The following is a 23,492-nucleotide window of genomic DNA, read 5'->3' as shown; positions in this document are numbered from 1 at the left end:
AAGGGTTCAGATTTAATAACTGGTCTAGAAGTCAAAGGTACCACACTGGATGACACTCAAATTGGCACCAGGAGTAACAATGACATCATAAATCCTCAATTTCAATTAAATAATGTGATTTTTGCCTATTTTGGCACATCTTGATATCAGTCTATTACAATCATGTAAATTAAATTTTGTTTCCTTCCTCAAACTTTTTTCTTCTATCAAAGCTATTTGTCAAACAGTTAAAATCTGTGCCACATGCTGGCACAGTGTTTTAAAAGTGTTTCATGCATTCTAGCAAGTCCTCAGGAACATGCAATCCTTCAGTTGATTCTTCAGTTGCCCACAATCTCCTGAAACAAAATTAAATCAAGCTTTAAAACACCTAATAGAATACAATGTCCTCGACATGCATGCTGTTGAAAGGGCCGTTCAGTTGTCTTTGTGTTTATGAAGGAATTACACAATAGAACCCTGACGATTTATTGAGTAAGTATGCTGTCTGGTGTGGTACTGAATCTTGAGACCAGGAAGGATCAAGACTCAGTAACTGGTCAGTAGTTATTTTAGCCAGTGAGGCTGCACAATTAACCACAGGTATGTGGCGCTTCCCAGGGTAAATGCAATGTTGAATAATGTTCTGCTCATTTCCCAGGGCAAAGGTGAGATGCTAACAGAACCTGTCTTGCAAAAGGATTTGTTAGTGGGTAATTTATGGAAACCAGAGGAGAGAGTTGTGGGTAGCCAAGTCCTAGTGCTACCTTTTATATGGAACACAATTTGCTGTTTTTGTGACTGCAGAGTGTCAATCCAGATCAACAAAATTGTGGGGGTGGGGGGGGAACTAAAAACTCATGATCTCCTGCCTGAATATGACACCTACCATCAAGGTTAAAATAACATCTTGTGCATTAATAACCACACACATAACAAGCATATCAGTTGTAAAAAAATTCCTGGAGAATAATTTCTGGAAATCAAGTTGGTTATGTAACATTAGAGATTTAAGGGCCATTCTTTTCATGAAGAAACCATTTGATAAATTTCATTCTTCTAAGAAGAGCTAGGTGATTCTTGTGTCAGATTTTTTGACATAATTAGACATTTTAAAGTAAGTTATATAATTTTGATTGATTTTTTCAATCAATTGTTTGAGGAAACATGGGTGATAACCTTTCACCAGTTTAGATTGCTTCTTGAACAACTGAACAGTCCCTTTAAGGGAGACACTAGCAAGTTCCACATTTGACAAAATGAAACTTAGAGACAGACAAGAGTAATCAAAACATAAGAGAAGAGAGACTAAGACAGGGTACATACACTGAGGTTATTTCCACGGTTCCGCACTTTTCTCCTCTGCTAACAGCCACAAGAGAGGGTGCATACCGAGATGGGTGGAAAGAAAACACGACAAATAGGGGACAGAGAGGGGAGGAGACAGGGCAAGGTGACAGGAAATGGTAGCAAGAACACCCCACATCCAAAAAAAGGGAGACATTAGAAACGCAAACAAGGCAGCAACAAGAATGTTCAGGGTATGGAATGACACAAACACAGACAATGATTTGTAAAAATAACATAGTTGGGTTTTAAAAAACAAAACAAATGAAAGAAGAGAAGAAAGGGAAAGAAGGAAAGAAGCACAAAGATATAACAGTTATACAATAAGCAGGTAGAAAGAGCAGAATAGAAAACACTTGGCTGCTTAATATTCATTAAAGAAAGGTGGTTAGGCCAGACCAACAGGATTTCTTCAAGATGAAAGTGTAATTGGTTTTGGGAGGGGTCAAAATGAATAAATATTTGAGAATTTGTGTTCCACAGTAAAGCAAGTCCTGCAGTTTAAAGAACAGAAGAATCTTTACTGTCCACTTGGCTGGATAATTTCCAATTATCTCATATATAATTTATTCTCCCTGATCTTTTTCTCTGTCAAATTGCTTTAGTTACCTCTTTCCACAGCATTGTCTTCTAACTCTTCCTCAACAGGCAGTTTGTTTCATGTAGCAAGAAACTGTAGGTTGTTAGAATCTGCATGTTATCTCACAAACCAGCCAGGATCTCACTGAATGTTACAGAGCAAGATCAAAGGGTTAATGACACCATTCTGTGCCTGGCATATGATATGCACTTAACTTGCCCAGTGGAAACAAAAGTCATTTAAGGTCAACATCTGTTTCATACTTTTTATTATTCTCTTTTGACATAATTGCCTTAATTCTCACTGATTGGGTTAAGTTAAAATTGGAACAGGTCAGGCAGCATCAAAGGAGAAGGAGAATCGACTTTTCGGGCATAAGCCCTTCTTCAGGAATTCATTCTTGAAGAAGGGCTTATGCCCGAAACGTCGATTCTCCTGCTCCTTTGATGCTGCCTGACCTGCTGCGCTTTTCCAGCAACACATTTTCAGTTCTGATCCCCAGCATCTGCAGTCCTCACTTTCTCTTAAGTTAAAATTGGGACAGCATGTCAGAATCGTATGCTGAACAGATGCAGGGATGCAGCATTACATTTTTTGTGTTAATATAAACATTCTCTTTCCATACTATAGATTTTCTGGGTAAGAATGACAAAATACCAACTAGTGCTGAATTGTGGATACTGGTGTGAAGTCATAGGCATTTAAAAAAACCTTTGAAACTTCAGCAAACAAACTTCAGCTACAGTTGCTACAGAAGACTCCTGTCATTAGAGTTGTACTGAACTCAGGTTTCAGAGGTGAAGTAAATTTTTAGCAGGAATACTGAATAATGAGACAACCCTGACTGATGTCTTCTTCCCTAATCTAGGGACTCTGTAATTACATTGCTTCCACCACTAGAATGAAATCACTAATGAAACACAATAGGGATTGACTCAGGTCGTCTTGGTCTATGTGGAATGGTACCAGATTAACCAGTTTATTTAGGAACAAAACCAAAGCTCAAATGTAGTTTACTTAATTTCTTAACAATGTATTTGCAGTCTATGTTCTGAACAAGTAGGTAGGAAACAAATCTGCTCCCCGTCTCTGCCACAAGTGTTCTTAAACAGGTAACTGGGCAGGAGTTATAGAACTATCCCACAGTGACAGATCCTTTCTTCACCACAATACATTGTAGAGGGTATGATTTTCATTCTGCCTGGTATTGTGCAGGTCCTATGTGCCCACATGTCTATACATACATTGATCACTGATTAGCTAACTGACCTGAGATTTGAAGCCCAGATCCTTTCATCATAAGATATCAAAAATACCCTCTTTATGCATAGATATACAGATAGGAATAGTATTTGTTGTAACCCCATATGATTAAAGATATTTGCTTTCTTTTGAACTTGTTTGTGGCCTTTGGAATTATACTGTGGCTAGAAATAGTTAAACTGTTCATTCACACGATGCTGTTGAGTTTGACACATCAGTGTAACAATTCACTGACTGTTGTTGAGATGTAGAATATGTGATTTATGCCTGTCAACTGAAGATTTTCCATACAATTTGCAAAAACAAACCCCAACAGTTGGCATCCAATATTTTAATAAGAATCTAATTTCTGATAGGAATGGGGAGGTTCAGTTACTGACACGTATTAAATCACCAATGCCAGAATGTGTGGCTAGAGACCCTACAAAAATCTTAAACTTTCCTTCAGAATTGGTGACAAACTCCCTTCCTAACAGTACTGTGGGTGTTCCTACACCCTAACAGTACTGTGGGTGTTCCTACACCCTAAGCACTGCAGCTGGGAGTTGAGGATGGGAAATAAATGCTGGCATAGCAAGTGACATCGACATCTCATGAACAAAAAGTATAATATTAAGAATAATGTTGACCTGGAGGAAAATCTGGACAATTGTTTTTATCTTTCTGCAGGACCACTGATTAAAGATATTGAGCATGACAAAGACAATAGAAAATTCAAGTTTCAATCTAAAATCCATGTATGATTCATACAGCACCTACTTCCATCTCCATAACATTATCTGTTTCTGTCTTTATCCGTTCCATGCACAGCTAAGCCTCATCCATCTCCAGACTGCTATTCTAATATTCCCTTGGTCAATCTCTGTTCCAGATTGTCACACCGGATCATCCTGCTAAGTTTATTCAAAGTGCTTTACACAATGTTGACAAAGTAACTTTTAACATTAAGCTTCTGTTAGTTAGGAAAATTGTCATTGCGAAAGTCATAAATAAAATTCTTTCTGGTCACCTCAAGCAGATCCATTCATCCAATTTATCTATTTAATTGTATCTTCATATTTGTTTTAATTAAGCTTGATGGTTATTCAAGGAGTTTCAACATATGTATAATAGCATCTTTTTGCAGAAGATAACTCTCATCACATGGATTATGAGTGTAATTTGATTCAAGTTTCAGAAGAAATTGAAATATTGATTGAGATGTACATTTCTTTGAGTTTTTCTCAGGAACAGGTACCACCCTCTGCTCATAAGGCTAGCAGCTTGATCCCTGTTTTTCAGATTTTACAATATTTCATATATAGATTGAGTCCTTAGTATCGATATTGAGCATCCACAGTGTTATGACAGAGACTGGTGGAGTACACTGTTGCTCTACTACTCCATTGGTCACAATGCATAATAAAAATACTTTTTCCAGTTGCTAAAGTGACTAATTAAATATCTTATTTGTATTCAGTTTTAAACAAGAAGAGCTATCAACCTTGTTTCTTAACGTACACGACTATTTGTTTATTTTTTATTCAAACAAAACATATTCAAAAATGATACAACAATTGGTTAATATATTCAGTCAATGATATGGAAGAATAATCTCTTTTCTTGTTAGATATCCCCAAAATGCACATGCAAACACACACAGACTCTCTCTCTCTCTCTCTCTCTCTCTCTCTCTCTCTCTCACACACACACACACACACACACACACACTCTTCTGGAAAAAAGCAAAAGAAAAATTCTCTGCAGGTATTGGCTTTCTGAGAAAACATAATGAATTATTCTTGAAAGCAAAATTGTGAAATGTAGAATGCTCTGGAGTTTGTTGCGCGGGCGTTCTATCATATGTGGTCACTATAATCATGCATGCTTGTATCTGAAATGCTGCAGACACAGCTTTAACAGTTATGCAGAGTGGTTGATGGAGAATCTGGAACTTGACGAGCCGGAGTTGGTGGTTTGGGGAGGGGTGGATGTGGTCACGATTTATATAACAGGACTCATCTATTAATCCAAAACAGAGATTAGGTGATTTCATTTTCTCTGAGAGTCATGAATCTTTGGAACTCTCTTCCTGGAAAGGTAGTAAGAGCAGAGGGTAAAAAGTGCAGAGTGGGTAGGAATGCAGATTTGAGATTATAATCAGATCCCCTATGATCTTATTGAATGGTGGAACAAACTCAAAGGGCTGAATGGCCTAACTTTGCTCTTAATTCATATGTTCATAAAAACACAATATCAAGATGTTTCTTTCATCACTCTTTTAAAAAAAAACAAACAGGTTTCATATTGAATGCAACTAAAGGGTCTTCTTTTCAGAAATAGGAGCAATCAGCTAGGCAGCTTGATCTAAGCAGGCTTTTCTCCAACTGAACAAGATAAAGCAAGCATACCGGCAAGCCAGTCACTATTCTAAACAGGCCCAGCATGGTCTATAACAAAGCAAGCAGATATCACCAGTCATGTGATTTCTAGGAAGCTTTGTTTGAAAAAACCTTCAATGTCCAATGTGACCTTTTAATGACTTTTTCTAAAAAAAACTTCCATGTGTTTCCACAAAACTAAAATAAATCAGTTCAAGTCCTCATTATTATTACTGGATGTTGTTAGGGCCTTTGCTGATTTTGTACTGTCTAGTGTCATCAGTTGTTTCTTAATATCATGTGGAATGAATCAAATTGGTTGAAGATTAGATGCTGAAGATTTCATGAGGAGATCAAGATGAACCATCTGTCTTTGGCTGAAGATGGATGCAAATGCTTTTCTCTTACATTGATATGTTGAGTTCTTCTATTGTCAAGGATGGTGATACTTGCAGAGCCTTCCCCTTCTGTTAGGTGTTTAATTGTTCACCAATTACCCTTGATTTGAGTCATTACTAGGTCAGTTCAGAGGCAAATGTAGTCAGAGCAGATAAGGTAGGCAGAATCTTCCCTAAGGACAGTGGTGAGCCAGATTGTTTTTTACTACAATTGTTACATGGTTGCCATTGGGCTAGCTTTAAATTTCAAATTTTTAATTAATTCAAATTTAACCACCTACTATGGTGGGATTCAAATCTATGTCCCCAGAACATCTGCTTGAGATTCTAGATTCCTAGACCATTGATGTTACCTTGAGGACAGTAACTTCAGTATGTCTCCTGGCTCCAATACAGTTGAAACATCATGAACAGAGTAGACACAGATGTTACTGGAAATGCTGAACATTCCCAGCATTTTCTGTTTACAGGCTACACTGTGCATTCCACCTATCACTATACAATTTAAGTAGGAAGTTAATACAGTGTTAAGCTTCTCATTCAAGTACATAATGTGCCTAAAGCATAGTTTTGGGCAGTAGCTGGAGGTATATGAAAATTAATCTGAACAAAGTTTCTGTTGGTTCTATTTTTGAGTGCAGAAGTCATCATGTGAAATTAGTGCTTCTCGTGGCTGTTGTGCAAAAACACATTGCACTGCATAGTTCAATTTTATTAGGGCAGAGCATGCTCTAACTGGTTAAATGACTATGAGCTGCACTAGGGAGTGTCACTATGCTCCTTTAATCAGGACTTTTCAAAACAGCATCTGTCCTGAAAGCTAATACTTCCAAATAAACCTGTTGGACTATAACCTGGTGTTGTGTGATTTTTAACTTTGTCCACCCCAGTCCAAAACCAGCACCTCCACATCATGGCCCTTAAATTTTGTAAATATGGATGTAAAGTATTCATCAGTGAGTAAAATAAAGAGCAGGATATGAAGGGGATTAATTAGAATAACAAATGTGACAGCAAGATCAAGAGAATTTCAGTGAAAAGAAAGTAGGGAAAAAAAAACAAGAAATAGGGCAAACGTATACAGATGGTAAAAGTAAAAGGGATAGGTACCTGAAGGAAAAAGGGGCTGACAGGAAAGCTTCAGAGTGAGAGAAGAGATCATTTCCTTCTTTTCAGCCCAGCTAAAAACAATTTTAATATAGTTTACAGGTTTCCTCTTTTAATATGAAGGACATTTTCATTTCTCAAATCTATCTGTCAACTTTACTTCTCAGAACAAATTATGTGTAGCTGGTCATGTGTAGTAAATATGCATCTGAACAGGCATAGTTAGAAAGTAGTTTGATTTAAGAATCATAACTATTATGATAGAATATGTCTGTCTCCTCTTCTGGAGTATATTTGAAGGGTCAATTATTTAACTGACTGACTTATCAAATTCAATTTTTATCATATATATTTTACTTTCAATTTTTTTTCTTATAGAAATCAATTTTCTTAATAAGGCCAAGCATCAGCATACAGTGATCATTTCCTATCAGAAGCACTGGTATTACTGTATCAATATATGATTGAATGTTTAGTTGGAAATATAATTTTAAGAGATGAAGAGTGCACAAGTTAGCAGTTGATCAATATATTTTAAAAATAAATGTTAGCACAATCTATAAGCTCTACCACTAAATGTCCATAGCTTAAACAAGCAAGATCCTTGCCAGAAACTACTTGCAGGATGTTATGGAACTAAGTGTATGATTTTAACCCACTCAAAGCCCATTCATTAACGCAGAATTAAAATTCAGCCAAAGTTTACATTTTCAGCTGGCAAATAACAAAACAGAATAAGCTCAATTTCTCACAAACCTCATGGTTAAAAAAAAGGTGTACTAATGCAAACCACTTATGCAGACAGTTTGTGCTTAGCTATGGTCATTAGGCAATATACATAATAGCTTTAATCAAAGTAATGAGAAATACAAAATCTTTTAGTTACATTGAATGAAAAGGCCTAGTCATTTTCAAAATGGATATGAAAGAATTTCAAAACATTGATGCAAGATTGTGACAGAATTGAGAGTTCATTGTGGTTTGTAATAACAAAGATATTGTCTTCAAGTTATTATCACCCCACATAATAGCTGTATTTTAAACTGAATATAGAGTATTTGGAGAAGAGGCAATCATGCTATATCTACATTTTCATGTACTGTTAAGAGTTAGAAGAATATCTCAGTTTGATATTTGGTTTTTACTCACATACCTGGTTTCAATCAAGAGGGTGCAGAGATCAAAAACTGGTTTTAGTATCTTTGACAGTAGGAAGTCAAAAATAACTTAGCCAGTTTCTACACACAATCACTGCCTAGTAATTCACTGTCAGTCAGTCAGTCTGAATTCTTGGGACTTCCAAAGGTGGAAGGGGTAGAATCAGTTGACTTAGTGATACTTGTAGAAATGTGTAAAGAATAAAGAACAGTGCGTCACAGGAATAGGCCCTTTGACCCAACACATGGTGCCTTTCAAAACTAAAAGCATTTACCCCATATGCAATCTGTATCCCTCTATTCATATGTCTTGTCAAAATGCCTCTTTAATGTTGCTAATATATCCGCTTCCACCACCCCCTCTGACAGCACGTTCCAGGTACTCACTACCCTCTGTGGAAAAGAAAATTGCCTCTCACATCCTCCTTGCAACCTACCCCCTTTTACCTTCAACTAATGTTCCCAAACAACTGACATTTCTACCCTCGGATAAAGGCCCCGACTATCCATTCTATTCATGTCTCTAATAGTTTTGTAAACTCCAGCAGGTCACCCCTCATCCTTCGACATTCAAGTGAAAGCAAGCCAAGTTTGTCCAATCTCTCCTCATAGCTAATAGCCTGAAAACCAGGCAACATCCTGGTAAACCATTTCTGTATCCTCTCCAAAGCCTCCACATCCTTCTGGTAGTGTGGCAACCAGAACTGTACACAATATTCCAAATGTGGTCTGACTAAATTTCTATACAGCTGCAAGCTGACTTGCCAATTTCTAACTCTATATCCTGACTGATAAAGGCATGCATGTCGTATGCGTCCTTGACCACCTTATCCACTTTCAAGGAACTGTGGACCTGTACCTCTGTATGCTGATGCTACTAAAGGTTTTACTATTAACTATTTACTTCCATGTGCATTAGATCTTCCAAAATGCATCACCTCACATTTGCCTAAACACCATCCACCATTTCTCCACCCAAGTCTCCAGCTTATCTATATCCTCCTCTCTATCCATAGCTTCCCCAAACTTTCTGTCATCTGCGAACTTACTAATCAGAACACCTAAACTTACATTTATAGATATTACAAACAACAGGGGTCCCAGTACTGATATGAACAGAATACTACTGGTCACAGATGTCCAGTCAGAAAAATAATGTTCCATTGCTATACTCTTTCTTTTGTGGCAGCTAGTTCTGTATACAACTTACCAGCTCACCATGGATCCCATGTGATTTCAACTTTTGTATCAACCTGCCATGAGAGACCTTGTCAAAGGTCTTGCCAATGTCCATATAGACAGCACCTACCAATCTGCCCTCATCTGTCATTTTTGTCACTTCCTCAAAAACTCAATCAAGATTGTGAGATATGACCATCCGTGCACAAAACCATGCTGGCTATTGCTGATAAATTCATGTTTTATCCAATGTGAGTAAATTCGATTCCTAAGGATCTTCTCAAATAATTTCCATATCACTGATGTAAGGTTCACCGGCCTGTAATTTCTTAGATTATCCCTGTTGCCCTTCTTAAACAAAGGAACAAAGTTGGCTATTCTCCAGTCCACTGGGACCTCTCTGTGACTAAAGAGGATACAAAGATTTCGTCCAAGGCCCTAGCAATTTCCTCACCTTCTTCCTTCAACATTCTGGGATAGATCCCATCAGGTCCTGGGGACCTATCCATCTTAATGCTTTTCAAAACACCTAACATCCCTTTTCTTTTGCACTGATATGCCCTAGAATTTCAACCTACCCTCCCAAGACTCACCATCCACCATAATCTTCTCCTTTGTGAGCATCAATTCAGTATTTGTTAAGGCCCTTACCCACTTCCTCCAGCTCCATGCATAAATTCACTTCTTTGTCTTTGAATCAAATTACCCTTTCTCTAGCTACCCTCTTGCTCCATATAATGCCTTGGGATTTTCATTAATCCTGTTAGTCAAAGGGATTTCATGCCTCTTTTTAGCTCATTTAATTTCTTGTTTGAATTCTTTCCTGCTATCTTTGTGTACTTTGAGGCATCTGTCTGTCTTCAGTTTCCTAAACCTTACATATGCCTCCTTTCTCTTTTCGAAAAAAAAGGATAATTGACTAAATTGACTAAACTAGCTAATTAAAAAAAAGTTTTCCCTAACACACCAAATCATCTAGAAACAAGCTCAATTCTGAAGATTTTTACAACCCAAGCATCAAACAGAAATTTAATGTAAAGTCTCAAAATAGAAAGTTACTCTATGTGAGTAGTGTACTCTGTTGGTTAATTTGACAAAGGCATACATAGCATTTATTTTAAAACAGTGCACAGAAAAATACAAACTCATTAATTCATTATTATCCCAAACAGAATATTTCTGAGTTCAATTAGTTTTGAGCATTTTCAGGAGTTGTGCAAAAGATAAGTAACTTTTAAACCACTGCTTCAAAATAGACATTATTGATCAATAATTTCTTAGTGAAATATCTGTTTTCACAATATTTTCAACAAATTTCTGTTTGAAGTATTGTGTCAATTTAACATCATCAGCAGCACTTGATTTGAAGATCGAGGGCCAACATCATGATAATAGCCTTCACTGTCTTAATTATGCTTAAAATCATAAAGACCCACTGTCAACCACCAAGAGGCAATTGTATGGCACAGACAATCAAAGGCATTGCTGCTGCATTAGTAAATGAGTTACTATCCCTTTCCAGGAATGCTTGAGTTATGGTGGACAACTTAAAAAAAATTGAAAACATGCAGATGAAAAAGCCCATAATTCATGTTAAAAACAATGATCTCCATTTAACTCTTTCAGTGCTGCATCACAAAGAATTAACATTTTCTTTGTTAGGAATCATGTTTGAAATCTCACCTTGTCTTTTCCTAAATCTAGCTTAATTGTTTAGGTTTTATTAAATGCTGTAAAATACAGGTTCTCTGATACAAATAGCTCTTTAACATAGACTCAGGCAAAGAATGTTCATTCCTTCACACAGACAGGACCTACTTGACAGCACACAAATGTTGTGCACAATGTGAGGGTTACACAACATTTTAAATAATCTTCAAGGACAAGATGCTCACATGATACCGTGAATGAAAGTCATGTCTTTGATAGTTACATGTTAAATGTCTCTTCATAAAACAGATTGCTGATTAACGCGGGGATTTCTAGTTTAAAACACAAATGTTTCTAATGTTAATTCCCCTTTAAACATTTTATTCATTACTAGTTTACCTTGTTTTAAAATAATTTTAAAATGTAATTCATTTGGGTGTGTTTATAATTTAATGATTTCCACTGTGATGCTTTTAGAGAAGAACTCCATCAAAGTATTGCCACTGGTTGCATTGAAAGAGTTAAAAGAATGGAACATGATACAGGATGCAGCAGAGTACATCTCACTGAGCTCACTTGGTTTTCTGCAGGTAGCCGTGGCATGGAGGCTGCTCGACTGTGGCCTTCCATCGGGAGGTAATGGTCGCTGTCCGAGTAGCCGTCCCTCCCCATTTCTTGCATCTCCACAGCCTGCAATACAAAGCCAAATTCGGGGGGGTATTAAAGGGGGAGGAAACGTCAGCCTTAGCTGGAACTGAGTGAGCTGGAAGGCTCCTCGTACTAGCTGCCATTCCTGAGCATAATTCTGTAAGGTGTAAACCCTGCTACATGCTCCATGAGTTGACATAAACAAACATCAAACAAAAGGGGACTTACTGAACTTGAAAGTTGCAGATACTGGAGAATTAAATTATACACTAAATGATCTTCTTTTCATTTTCATGATGTAGCCAACACTGGCAAGGGTAAACTTTTTGCCAATTTTCAGCTGACCTGAGATGTGTTTTGACAGTTTTCTTGAACTGCAGTGCTGTATAAAATGGTGATGGTTTTATGAGACTAACCATTCAGTCTCATAACTCGGATCTAGATTTTTACATTTTCATCAGCTTTGTAAATATTTTCCTCCTTTCTGTCCGCACGAGTATTTTCAGGTCAGGATAAGTGTAGCCTAAAATACTGATGCAATCAATGAAGGTTCATAGTACAGTACTATTGATTGAAAGATTAAGTTCTAAAGTGAAAGAGAATTAATTTTAATTATTTCTGTGAAGATCCTAATGTTTTAAAAGAAGTCAGAAAGTCATTTTTGAATAGAGAATGAATAAAACAGTATTTCAAATAAATCAACTGACTCCAGATAAATGAACAGCAAGCCATCTAGGCAGATAATTGCTAAGGTGTTTGATTTAAGTTTTACAAAGAGAGAGGGAGCAACAGGTTGAGAAACTGAAATCGATTCATTCTGAGACAAGCAGTTTTTAGAAGCAGAGGGCTGTTTTTCACTGTCCAAGCAATCAGGGCTGGTGAGAAATTACTAAGCTGCCCAGCAATAAGGTAACCAATGACACCAGGAAATGCAGACAGAAACATTCAGTAGATCAGTGAGTTAGCTTGTGGGTACAAGAGAGTGGAAACTGAAATGCTAAGCTAGTCAGAAGACTAGCCAGAAAACTGCTTGAAGCTCAGTATACGGAAATCTCAGAGTATTTACTCTCAAGGTACTTCAAAGTCAGTAAGAAGGAAGTGAAAGCTCCAGAAACCAATAACTGAACAAGAAGCTTTATGTGGAGGGAGGGGTAACTTTCCACTGAGATTTGAGTTTGCCAGAATAACTTGGGTGAAACCTTTCTGATATTCGTAATAAGACATCTTCAAATTGATCTTATCTTGTCGTAACACAGTTCATATGTTTTCCTTTTCTGTAATAATCTTTTATGCTCATTTTTAAGAAATAGATTGGAAGATTCTCGTGAATAGTTTCAATGCCTGACTTGCACAGCAAACAAAAAATAAAAATAAAATCTATGGTCCATCAAACCAGGTCATACTCAGTAATCCAAACTGCCCACTAAAATCATCAGCCAGGATCAAAACACAAAGTAATGTCAGAACATTGGATTCTAACCCCAGATTACTCATGATATGTCAAACTATTAAATATGACATTTTTTAATACGAGGAAATATAGTCAAATGATGACTGTAATTTCAGTGGCTGTCTGGAATGTTCCACCTTTAGATTGTCAGGGAAATTTCAAACTGAGGCACTTAAAAAGAAGAGATAAGGAAGGGTTGACACTTCCAATCCCTCAGAAGAAAGCCATCTCCTGTAGATTATGATCCAAACTGCAGACATGGTTATATTTTATTCTTCTAGGAGTATACACAAAAGGGTGAAGGACCAACTGCAATCCATGGTATACGTGTTTTAGCCGAAGATGTACCGGTGTGCTCTACTGTGCTGAGAATCACAGCTTGACATCAGCCATTAGACATTCCTGCATGGAGGATAAAGAAAGATCTTCTCTTTCTATGAGTCCTGACAGCCAGGCAAGCCGCTGAAGTAACCGTTGAGGAGGAAAAAGACTAAAGCCTGCCAGCAAACTATAGGGCCAGGAGTCCTGAAACCAATTGCTTCACTACTGACTTCAACTTTACTAGAATCATCCAAATTAACAACTACAACATTCCCACATCTTTTCTACAAAGAACCCAAAAGATAACATGTTAATTTTTTGAATTGTTATCGTGATACACAATTTCCATTTATAATTTGTGAGTAAGTTCATCAAGTTTAAATATATTTTCACACATTTAATAGCTCATATACTTATCTATTATTTAACTCAAGAAAGGTTAATGTGACTCCTTTTAAGATATATTTAGATTGGGAAAAAGTTTTAAAGAGGGAAGGGTTCCTTTTTAAATTAACCCTGTTAAGATCAACTGAGGAGGGGGTGAATTAAGAAATAGAGCCAGTTCATCCTTCCTTATGCGAAAGCATTCACGTTTGGGGGAATCCTGTCTGGAATTGTGACGGTCACTTGGTGATCGGTCATATTAATGTTCCCTCTACTGTAACACAAAAATGTTTTCTAATCTCTCCTGGGGCCACTTGGACATTTTCATTCTTCATTATGCATCATAAATGTTTAGGGAATTATGAATAGAACTGTAGCCAGTTAGCTAGGGGGCTAACCTGTAGATTCTATTAATGATAACAGCAAAAGGTTCAATCCCATCCTGGTTAAGGAAGATTCAGAATGTTCTTCCTCAAACCAGCCACAGTAAAAAAAGGCACCTTTTCATTATTCAATGAATAAGGCGGGCCTTTAGAAAGGATGGTCAGAGTCTTTTTCCCCAAGTTTGAAATATCAATTACTAGAGAAGAGTGTCTGGAATGAACTGCCAGAGGTGGTGGTAGAAGCAGATACAATACTAACGTTTAAGAGGTTTTTGGACAGATAAATGAATAGGCAGAGAATAGAGAGATATGGACCCCATACAGGCAAGGGGTTTTTTGGTTTGGAAAGGCATCATGTGTTGAAGGAGGCTTGTTGGGCTGATGGGCCTGTTTCTGAGCTGTACTATTCTTTACACTTTGTGATAAATTGCCTTTAAGGTTAAACATTTACCTTCTCACTAGCAATTTAAAATATTTCAGTATTGTCAAAATTGTCAGATGATTGGTTTCATGAGAAGAATTTATAAACAAGTGAGTGCTTATGGTTCTGTACTGGTGCGCAGACCCCAACGCCTGCTAAGCATCAAGACAGACGTCACTCTCTAGTATGGCAATACAGTTATTCAGTCATAGCACAGCTGGTAGTAAAAGTACTGCCCTTAGATTCTAACTGCAGTCATATTAACATTGAAATATAACAAGGATATTAGATTTCTAGAGTACCTCATCTCATTGTTGTAATATAAAAGTACCTCACAGAACAAACTGCTTTGGAATTTTATTTTAATATTCATTCCAGGGTTGAGCATGCTACTGGCTAGGCCAGCATTTATTGTCCATTCCAGAGGGGAGTTAAGAATCAACCACATTGTTGTGGGTCAGGAGTCACATGCAGGCCAGACCAGGTAAGGGTAGCAGTTTCCTTCCCTAAAGGACATTAGTAAACCAGATGGGTTTTTCCTTTCTGTTGGCAATGGGTTCATGGTCGTCATTAGATTCCTAATTCCAGATTTTTTTTTGAATTCAAATTCCAGCATCTGCCATGGTGAGATTCAAACCCAAGTCCCCAGAACGTTATACCTGAGTCCCTGGAATAACAGCCCAGCAATAATACCACTAGGCCGTTGCTTCCCCTTGTTGTCGAGACTGTGATGTTGAAAAAGCACAGCAGGTCAGGCAGCACCTGAGCAGCGGGAGAATCATGAAGAGCTTATGCCTGAAACGTTGATTCTCCTGCTCCTCAGATGCTGCCTGACCGGCTGTGCTTTTCCAGCACCACACTCTTGACTTTGTTCTCTAGCATCTGCAGTCCTCACTTTCTTCTCCCCTTGTTGTGTAAGCTTGTGTTCCTGTGTAAGATTCACAACATAGCTAACAAGGAAAACAATGGTAACTGAGGGATAAGTACACGTTAGAATTTAACTGAATAGTGTAAGCAGCACAGATACCACAAAAAATTGTGAGAACATAGTGAGATTAAATGTCTTGAAATCACAACAGGGTATGACTTATTCTTGTGATGTGAACTTATTTAGTAATTTTGGGATGAATTTCTTTGAGTTCTCCGTCTACTTTTGAATGGCAGCATCTTCATGGACATTCATTGAGAAACAATTTGCTGCTAATAGGGATTCCTTGGCCAATGTATATGAGATTGATATTGTAGTGATTGTAACCAGGTCAGTCAGCTGGACATCATAGATTAGAAGTTCCCTGAATGGGGCTATTAATGTGATCCAATGAGGGAGACTTGGCAGACATAAGATGACGAACGTCAGGGATACTGAGCTCCTGGAATGCCTGACTCAGTCAGACAGTGCTATTGTCAAAGGCTATGCACTTTAAAATAACAAGTGATTAATGATGGGATGCCACCCTCAGATGAATTATTTCAAATATATCACATGATGTTATTTATTTCATAGGATATAGTACAACATCATAATAGGCAGGTAAACTGTTTACAATGACGCAATTTCCATTATAAAGTGCACATAGGAGTGCACAAAGGACATGTAGATTTTTAATATATCATATCGGTATATTTTCATGCACCAATGACTTTCTATAAGAATCACATTTGCTGTCCCATTTATTTGTAATTCTTTGTATAAAAGAATATCATCTAGCTAACTATGAGCAACACAATGGGTAACCTGTCTGTAGTATATTAACATAGTATATATTGCATTTATGACACACTGCTGAAAAGACTGAAAGGCTAATCTATGGCACAGTGCTTTAATTTGCATGGAATGATTCATTGCTGTGTTCTTTTAGGTCATACACGCTGATTGTCACTCTTGTACCTTACCCATCCTCTCCCCTGTACTCAGCAAACCTAGTTGATGGTGGCAATGAACAAAATAAACTTACAGATTGTCAACTAAATGAATGCTATCCTGTCCAGCATTTTCGCCTCAAATAAAACCAGCATAAAACAGGCATCCTGTTGTTTGTATTAAATACTGTTCGCATTTGTCAACATAGTAACAATCACTGTATTTCAAAGTAAATCGCTTTAAGTGAAACACTTAGAGACATTCCAATTATATGTTACGAGGTGTTAAATAAATGCACTTCCTTTATATAAAGTACAAATATTCTGCAGAGTTTTAAAGACAATTTCTTCAAGACCTGTTTATTACAGAACTCGAACATCTAATTGCATAAACCGACAGTGTTTTAACAATGATGATGACGAATGAAATTTTAACTCTGAAATTGATAAACTCTCCCCATTTTGTATGACAGTCGTAGAAAGAATCCAGGATGATAGAAATCATACAGAATGCACAGCAATCACATTCCAGCTGTTGAATGACAATGCAGGGTTTGGATAACACTTAATTACTGTGTATCTCAGCTGAGCAATGGTTGTTACAGCTACATAAGAAGTGAAGAAGAATAAAGAAACAACTTGTTGAGAAAGTTATAAATATTTGTTGGACATTCAAAAGTTTCTGAGCTGAGTTTATTCATATTATTAAGACATGGTGAAATAGTGCAGGAGAACAGACACCTCATAGAGAGGTCTGGGTGAGTTTTCAGAAATAAGAGGACTGAGACCTACAGTCAAATATCCTCAACATAAGATAAAAATGCTAACAGCTATTTCAAAGAATCAGGAACACTCCATAAGAGCTTATGTATAACTATCTATATCCATTTAGATATGTTAAACACATTTTAAATTTTAATATGGAATAAAATGTTTAAATCTACTTTTAGAAGTTTAAAGCCTAAGCTATTACAGATGCTCAGTCATTATGAAGCAAGATAACTGACAGAATCTCCAGACTGTTGAACCTGACATACGGTTATAAATGATCCACAAGGAAAGAGGAACATGATATCATAGGCATGTACAGCTGTGGAAGCCAGTGTTTTCTGATTCTGCCAATAAAATGCATTTAAACTTTTGTTAATGTACCAGTCTCAAACTGTTAGATTTCAGTACAGGTGTGACCAGCAAATTTCCATCAGGATTGAAACACATTATTACAAAATTGTAATCATTCAACTGTTTTAATATCAAGTAATGAAACAGTGAGATGCGTTTTGCTGATTTATACCTGGGAGCTTGGTCGAGTGTCTTCTATTTCTTCTGACCGACCTCTTTCAGGACTCCAAGCCCCCGTCTTCTGAAACATTTTTTGAGCTCGGTCTGTGACCCAAGATTGACTTTCTTTCATAATCCCATCCTGTGCACTTTGGGAAGAGAAATTATATATTTAATAAGGACATTAATAAAGAAGAAGCTAGAATTCAATACTTGGCAGAATATAAGAGATGTCATCTAGTCAGTCACACACTAAAGAAGGGCATGGCTCAGACCTTCAAGTAACAGTTGTTTGCCCCTTCGGCAATACTAAAACTAACTGGGGATGAGATTCTTGTGTAATGGAAAGAGGGGTTGTATTTGTGCCTGAGGTTTTGCAGTATAACAAAGAGATGCAGGGAAAGAGGAACATTTCAGGGAAATTCCTGATTCATCTTGCATCTGGTGCTTTTAAAATATGAAGCTTCCCTGCATTCACTGACAATGATTATATCCTGTGGATTCATCAAAGTATGGGATATCAACATTGAACGCAGTAACATTCATGTTAGCTTTGCAACTAAAAAGAATATGGTCAGAGTCAAAATGTGTGGCGCTGGAAAAGCACAGCCGGTCGGGCAGCATTCAAGGAGCAAGACAGTCAATGTTTCGGGCATAAGCCCTTCATTAGGATCCCGGAACGTCAACTCTCCTGCTCCTTGGATGCGGCCTGACTGGCTGTGCTTTTCCAGCGTCACACTTTTTGACTCCGATCTCCAGCATCTGCAGTCCTCACTTTCTCCTAACTAAAAAGATTATAACAAAGTATTTTTTAAAATAGTGAAAATCTAAAAAAGCAGAAACACTGGAAATCATAGACAGGATGTCATGAAAAGACAAAAGGGTAATTGAAAAGGCTAATGGAATTTTGGTGCGTACAGTGATTGAATGAGATTCACAGGCTAAATGACTTTTTTTTTGTTTATTCCTTTCTTACTTTCTTAGGGAAAATCTGGGTGCTCTTGACACCCAGCACCTCTTGGTCTCTCTTCAGGGTTTTACCTATTCTTATGTCAAACCAATTGTTGCAAAGGTGTCAAAATGGCTTAGGGCACTGTGGAAGAACAGCAAACCTCACTTTTACTGCCTTCTCATAAAAGAACTATTTAAAAAAGGAAACCAGGGACAAAGTTGATCACAGGTACAAATTTCTTCTCTTCATTTTGTTTGTCTTCGTTCTTTCAAATATTATAGCTTTCTACTGAAACTTCGTTCTTCCACCTTTCTGCTCCCAAAATTGCCCTTGCCCCATTACTTGTATAATTCTTGCTGGTTTGGGACTTCTGGGCAATGACAGTTCTTTGCCATGTTGTCCAAGTGGCTAATCTTTGTGCATGAGAATGGACAGTATCAAAAGACTTGCTAACTGTTGGATGTTTGAGAAGCATTAACTGTGTCTTCACCTGACATGTACACTCAAATATTCACCTTCAACACTGGTGCACCATGGTTGCAGCACTATCATCTGCAAGATGCACTTTATATACTTAACCAGACTTCATCAGCATCATTCCAAATCCATAACTGAACAATGGCTCATCTCATCTTCTCAGGAGCAATTAGGGATAGGAATAAATGATGTCTTTGCCGGCAAGGTCACCACTCCATAAGTCAGTGAGGTCTCCATTCCATGAATGTGTTAAAAAATGCAATTTCAGTAGGGGGTTGTTGAACAGCAATCTGAAGATGAGACCTTGTCTGGTAAAAGCTCTGCCCACCTGGGGGAATTAAGGTTCAACAACAAAACTCTGCAAACCAAAACGTAAAATGGGCAATAGCCAATGTCATTTTGATTGAGATTCAGAGATCAGTCATCCAAACTGTCTTTCTGCCATTTTGATGGAAAGGTTTATTACTTCAGAATAAACTGTTGAGTGAAAATGGTATTTGAGCTGTTTGCAGCATGTCACCATTATGCTATAAAACAGTGCAACAGCTGGATTGTCTTCTGCAATGCTACAACCACAGTAGAAGCATATTACTTGGCATATGCAACAATGAAGTTAATGTCAGTGTTAAGCAATTATGTTGACAACACCTTAATGTTCATTCTGTAAACAGCTTTTGAGTAGCAGTCATTTTTAATCAACCCTGTAGGAGAACCTATCATTTTAATTTCTCACAAAAATTACTGTGAATCACAATCTTGTTCATTCAATAAAATAGTTCACTGCATTCTATTATTATGTATTATTAGATGAATTTCCCTACATTATATATTAATAATGCAACCAATCATTGCACTAAGTATGCAAAATACTTGAAGAAAAAACTGATAGCATGTGGAATTCTCTACTTTATGAGTGGTTGAGGTGAAAAATGTAAATTCACTTGAGGGAAACCTGCATGTTCACATGACAGAGAAAGAAACAGAAGCATATGCTTGTGGAAAAAGCCCAGCATGGAGCATAAAAACCAACATAGAGCAGATGAGCAGAATAACCTGTATCTACATTTTCGGCTACTGTTTAGGAGTATCCACTCCAGTTAATTCAATTGGAAAATTTTGAAATTGTTTCTTTTGTCAATGGACTGTGGGTGTCACTGGCTAGGCTAGCGTTTATTGTCCATCCATATTGCCTTAAGGACAGTTTACAGTCAATTACATTGCTGTGGCCTGGAGTCATATATTGGTCAGACCAGTTGCTGATGGCAGATTTTCTTTCCTAAGGGACATTAGTCAACAGGTGGCTGACAGTCATTGCATGAGGCCAGCTTTTTATTGAATTCAAATTTCACCATCTGCCACAATGAGATTTGCACCTATGTCCCCAGAAGGTGAGCCTTGGGTTTTGGATTAGTTCAGTGACATTATCACAATGCCATTGCCTTCCCTAAATTTGGATACAGTGCATCATCATCAACAGATACAATTGGACTCTCAAGTTCATCCAGGAAGTAGTAGTCACAGCCTCAACTAGCAACGCTGGGTATAAATGCAAATACTAACTAGATTTGAAATGATCGAGAGAAGAATTACATGGATTTGCAGAGAAAATTGTTTCATTTTGGGGGTGGTGCAGGTCTGGAACTGACTACCAAAGAGGATGGTGGGGGCAGAAACTCTCATCACATTTGAAAAAGACATTTGGGTATGTATTTGAAGTGTCGTGGCTTACTGTGGAGCAGGATCTGGAAAGTAGGATGAGGTGGGAAAGCACTTTTCAACTATCACAGACACAATGGTCTTCTTCTGTACCATAAATTTCCATGATGCTAACTAGGCCCTTGTGATTATATTACAATACTAACTAGGAACTGACTTTAAAAACCAGCTCAGAGATTCAGTATAAATTCAATCCAACTAGGTAAGGTCTACCAATACCAATGAGGAAATGAGAATTCAAATCACATCCCCAACTATCCGACCCAGGGACAATTCACAATGACTAATTGTGAAATGCACAGTCTTCTCTGTGGAGTCCCACTTCAGTAGGCTCATGAGAGGAACCTATTGGGAAGTGCAGGATGATGGGTAGAGTTTCCTTTCATATACTGATCAGTATGATTTTCAGAGATTCAGGTAAATAGAATCATAGAATCATAGTGTGGGAAACAGGCCATTTGGCCCAACAAGTCCACACCGTCCATCAATCAAGTCAAAGGTGATTGATTGGTGTCAGACCATCCCATCCTCCTAACTCAGAATAATTTTTAATTCAGTGGGATAAAGTGGAAAAAGAAACAGGAGTAAATTACAGATAAGAAAATCAAGAATTAAACATGTACTTCTGTGTATCATCCTGATCAATATTAAATCATTAATATAAACAGACAGTATTAGAGAAATTCAACAAGTCTGGCCATGTTAATGGAGAGAGAAACAGAATTAATGGAAGCTCTGAAGAAGTCATTTTCAGACTCGAAATGTGAACTAGGTTTCTCTCTCCAGGTGTTGAGTTTCTCGAGCAATTTCTGTTTTTATTTCAGATCTCCAGCGTCACAGTTCTTTGCTTTTGTAAGGCAGGAGATTGGCATAAAGTTAAAGTATTTGGATAACCAGATACAATTGGCCAAATAGCCTCGTTTTGTGTTTCTGTAATTAGCATTACACCAGTTTTGTTTTTGTAGAATTATTCTGAAGGGTCTTGGTCAAAGGTCTGTGCTTAATCCACTGATAGCTTTATTTCATACCATGCAATCATTGTAATATGTTAGATCTATGGAATTAGCTGCTTTATGTGAAAATTCATCAGCATTGGAACTTACAGGCCATTTCCAGATATGTGCTGGGGATCTGGTAAGGTATTCTGCCCTGGATCCATTTCCTGCGTAGGCGAAGGTGGCTCCATACGCTGAAACAGTAATGGCGTTCGATTCTGTGTGAGATATAACATGGCCTAGGGCTGGCATCAGACAGACTTATGGGAATGAAGATACAAGATTCAGAATGTTATGATGCCAAGCGAAGATTCATTTACCTCCCAGGTCACTCTTGATTCTGGAAAAGGGGGGTCATTTAACACTGTAACTCTGACAGAATTAATCTGCATTCCAGGTACCACAAATAAAAACATAAGAAATAGGAACAGAAGTGGGAAATTCAGCCCTTCAAGCTTGCTTTGCCATTCAACAAGATCATGCCTGATCTGATCCAGGCCTCAACTATTCTTTCGTGGCAGCTCAGCAGAGCTGTCAACTCCTTGATATTTCATTAGTCTGTCTACTTGCTCTTTAAATACTTTCAGTGATCTAGACTTCACAACTCTCTGGCTATTGAATTTCAAACATTTACTACCTTCTAGAAAAATAAATTCCTTTGAATCTCAGTTTTAAATGAGGGTTCCCTTATTCTGTCACTATGTCCCCTAATTCGAGAGTTCCCCACTAATGGAAACACCTTCTCAACATCGAGCCTGTTCAGCCCCCTCAGGGTCTTGTATTTTCAATAGATCACCCCTTATTCTTTTACACTCTAATGAATAAAGGTCTAACCTGTGTAACAATTCTTCATAAAGTCAACCCCTTCTTCCCGGGAATCTGCCCAGTGAACCTCTTTTGATCATCTCCAATGCCTGAATATTCTTTTTAAATATGAGGCCCAAAACTGTAGCAGTAAAAATACTGCTGTAAAAATTATTGTTGGTGCTGTAGTAAGCAGAAAACAGATTATGTATAGTTACAATATTTTCAAAATGGAATGGAAGATTAGAATTTTTATTTCAAGTTTATTGTAGCAAGTTTCAGGTGAGGAGGTGTGGGTGCTGTAGCAGGTTTCTGCATGTCCTAGACTAGGGAAGTAAAATACAATCAGACATGGTTTTTGCCAATGTCTATTCAGTGCTTCTACTTACAAAGTGTGCCTATGTGATGGATGACCGGTTCAATCTCAAAAATGATACAGTTGAATAGCCTCCTGGTACTTATCTCTTATATTTTTACATTAGCAAGGGCCATGTAGACAAGATTATCTGATGCTGCTCATTGAATCACGTTCTAAATGTGACTTGCTACTTTCAAGAAATTCAGAGAAACAAAAATCTCTCATTACATGACTAAGTTATAAACTTGCTCAATACATATTACAGCTTATGGTAATGAAATTGTCACCAGGTGAGATCACAGAAGCTTCAACAAACTTCAGAAAAATGCTCAGGTGCAATGGTGAAGCATGAGCCATGAGCACATCAAAGGTTTAGGTCTTTTATGCTCCTGATCTTCTCTTACAGCCGCAGAGAGGAGCTG

The 23,492-nt window shown here is 37.5% G+C and overlaps 1 protein-coding gene across 1 annotated transcript in view; it reads right to left on the bottom strand.

Moving 5' to 3' along the window:
* Positions 1 to 23,492, bottom strand: part of LOC132835847 (voltage-dependent P/Q-type calcium channel subunit alpha-1A-like) — a 518,300-nt gene that overhangs the window by 21,002 nt on the left and 473,806 nt on the right. The window contains exons 43-46 of the mRNA XM_060854942.1: positions 22,017 to 22,126; positions 17,782 to 17,917; positions 11,597 to 11,710; positions 1,306 to 1,341 (exon numbers count right to left, since the gene is read on the bottom strand). Coding sequence (XP_060710925.1) covers positions 1,306 to 1,341; positions 11,597 to 11,710; positions 17,782 to 17,917; positions 22,017 to 22,126 — 396 coding nt within the window. The remainder of the gene's footprint in view (positions 1 to 1,305; positions 1,342 to 11,596; positions 11,711 to 17,781; positions 17,918 to 22,016; positions 22,127 to 23,492) is intronic.

The sequence above is a fragment of the Hemiscyllium ocellatum genome, chromosome 45 (genome assembly GCF_020745735.1).
Source record: "Hemiscyllium ocellatum isolate sHemOce1 chromosome 45, sHemOce1.pat.X.cur, whole genome shotgun sequence".
NCBI classification, from domain to species: Eukaryota; Metazoa; Chordata; class Chondrichthyes; order Orectolobiformes; family Hemiscylliidae; genus Hemiscyllium; species Hemiscyllium ocellatum.
The sequence above is the reverse complement of the archived record's forward strand: the minus strand, read 5'-3'. Positions and strand labels throughout refer to the sequence as shown.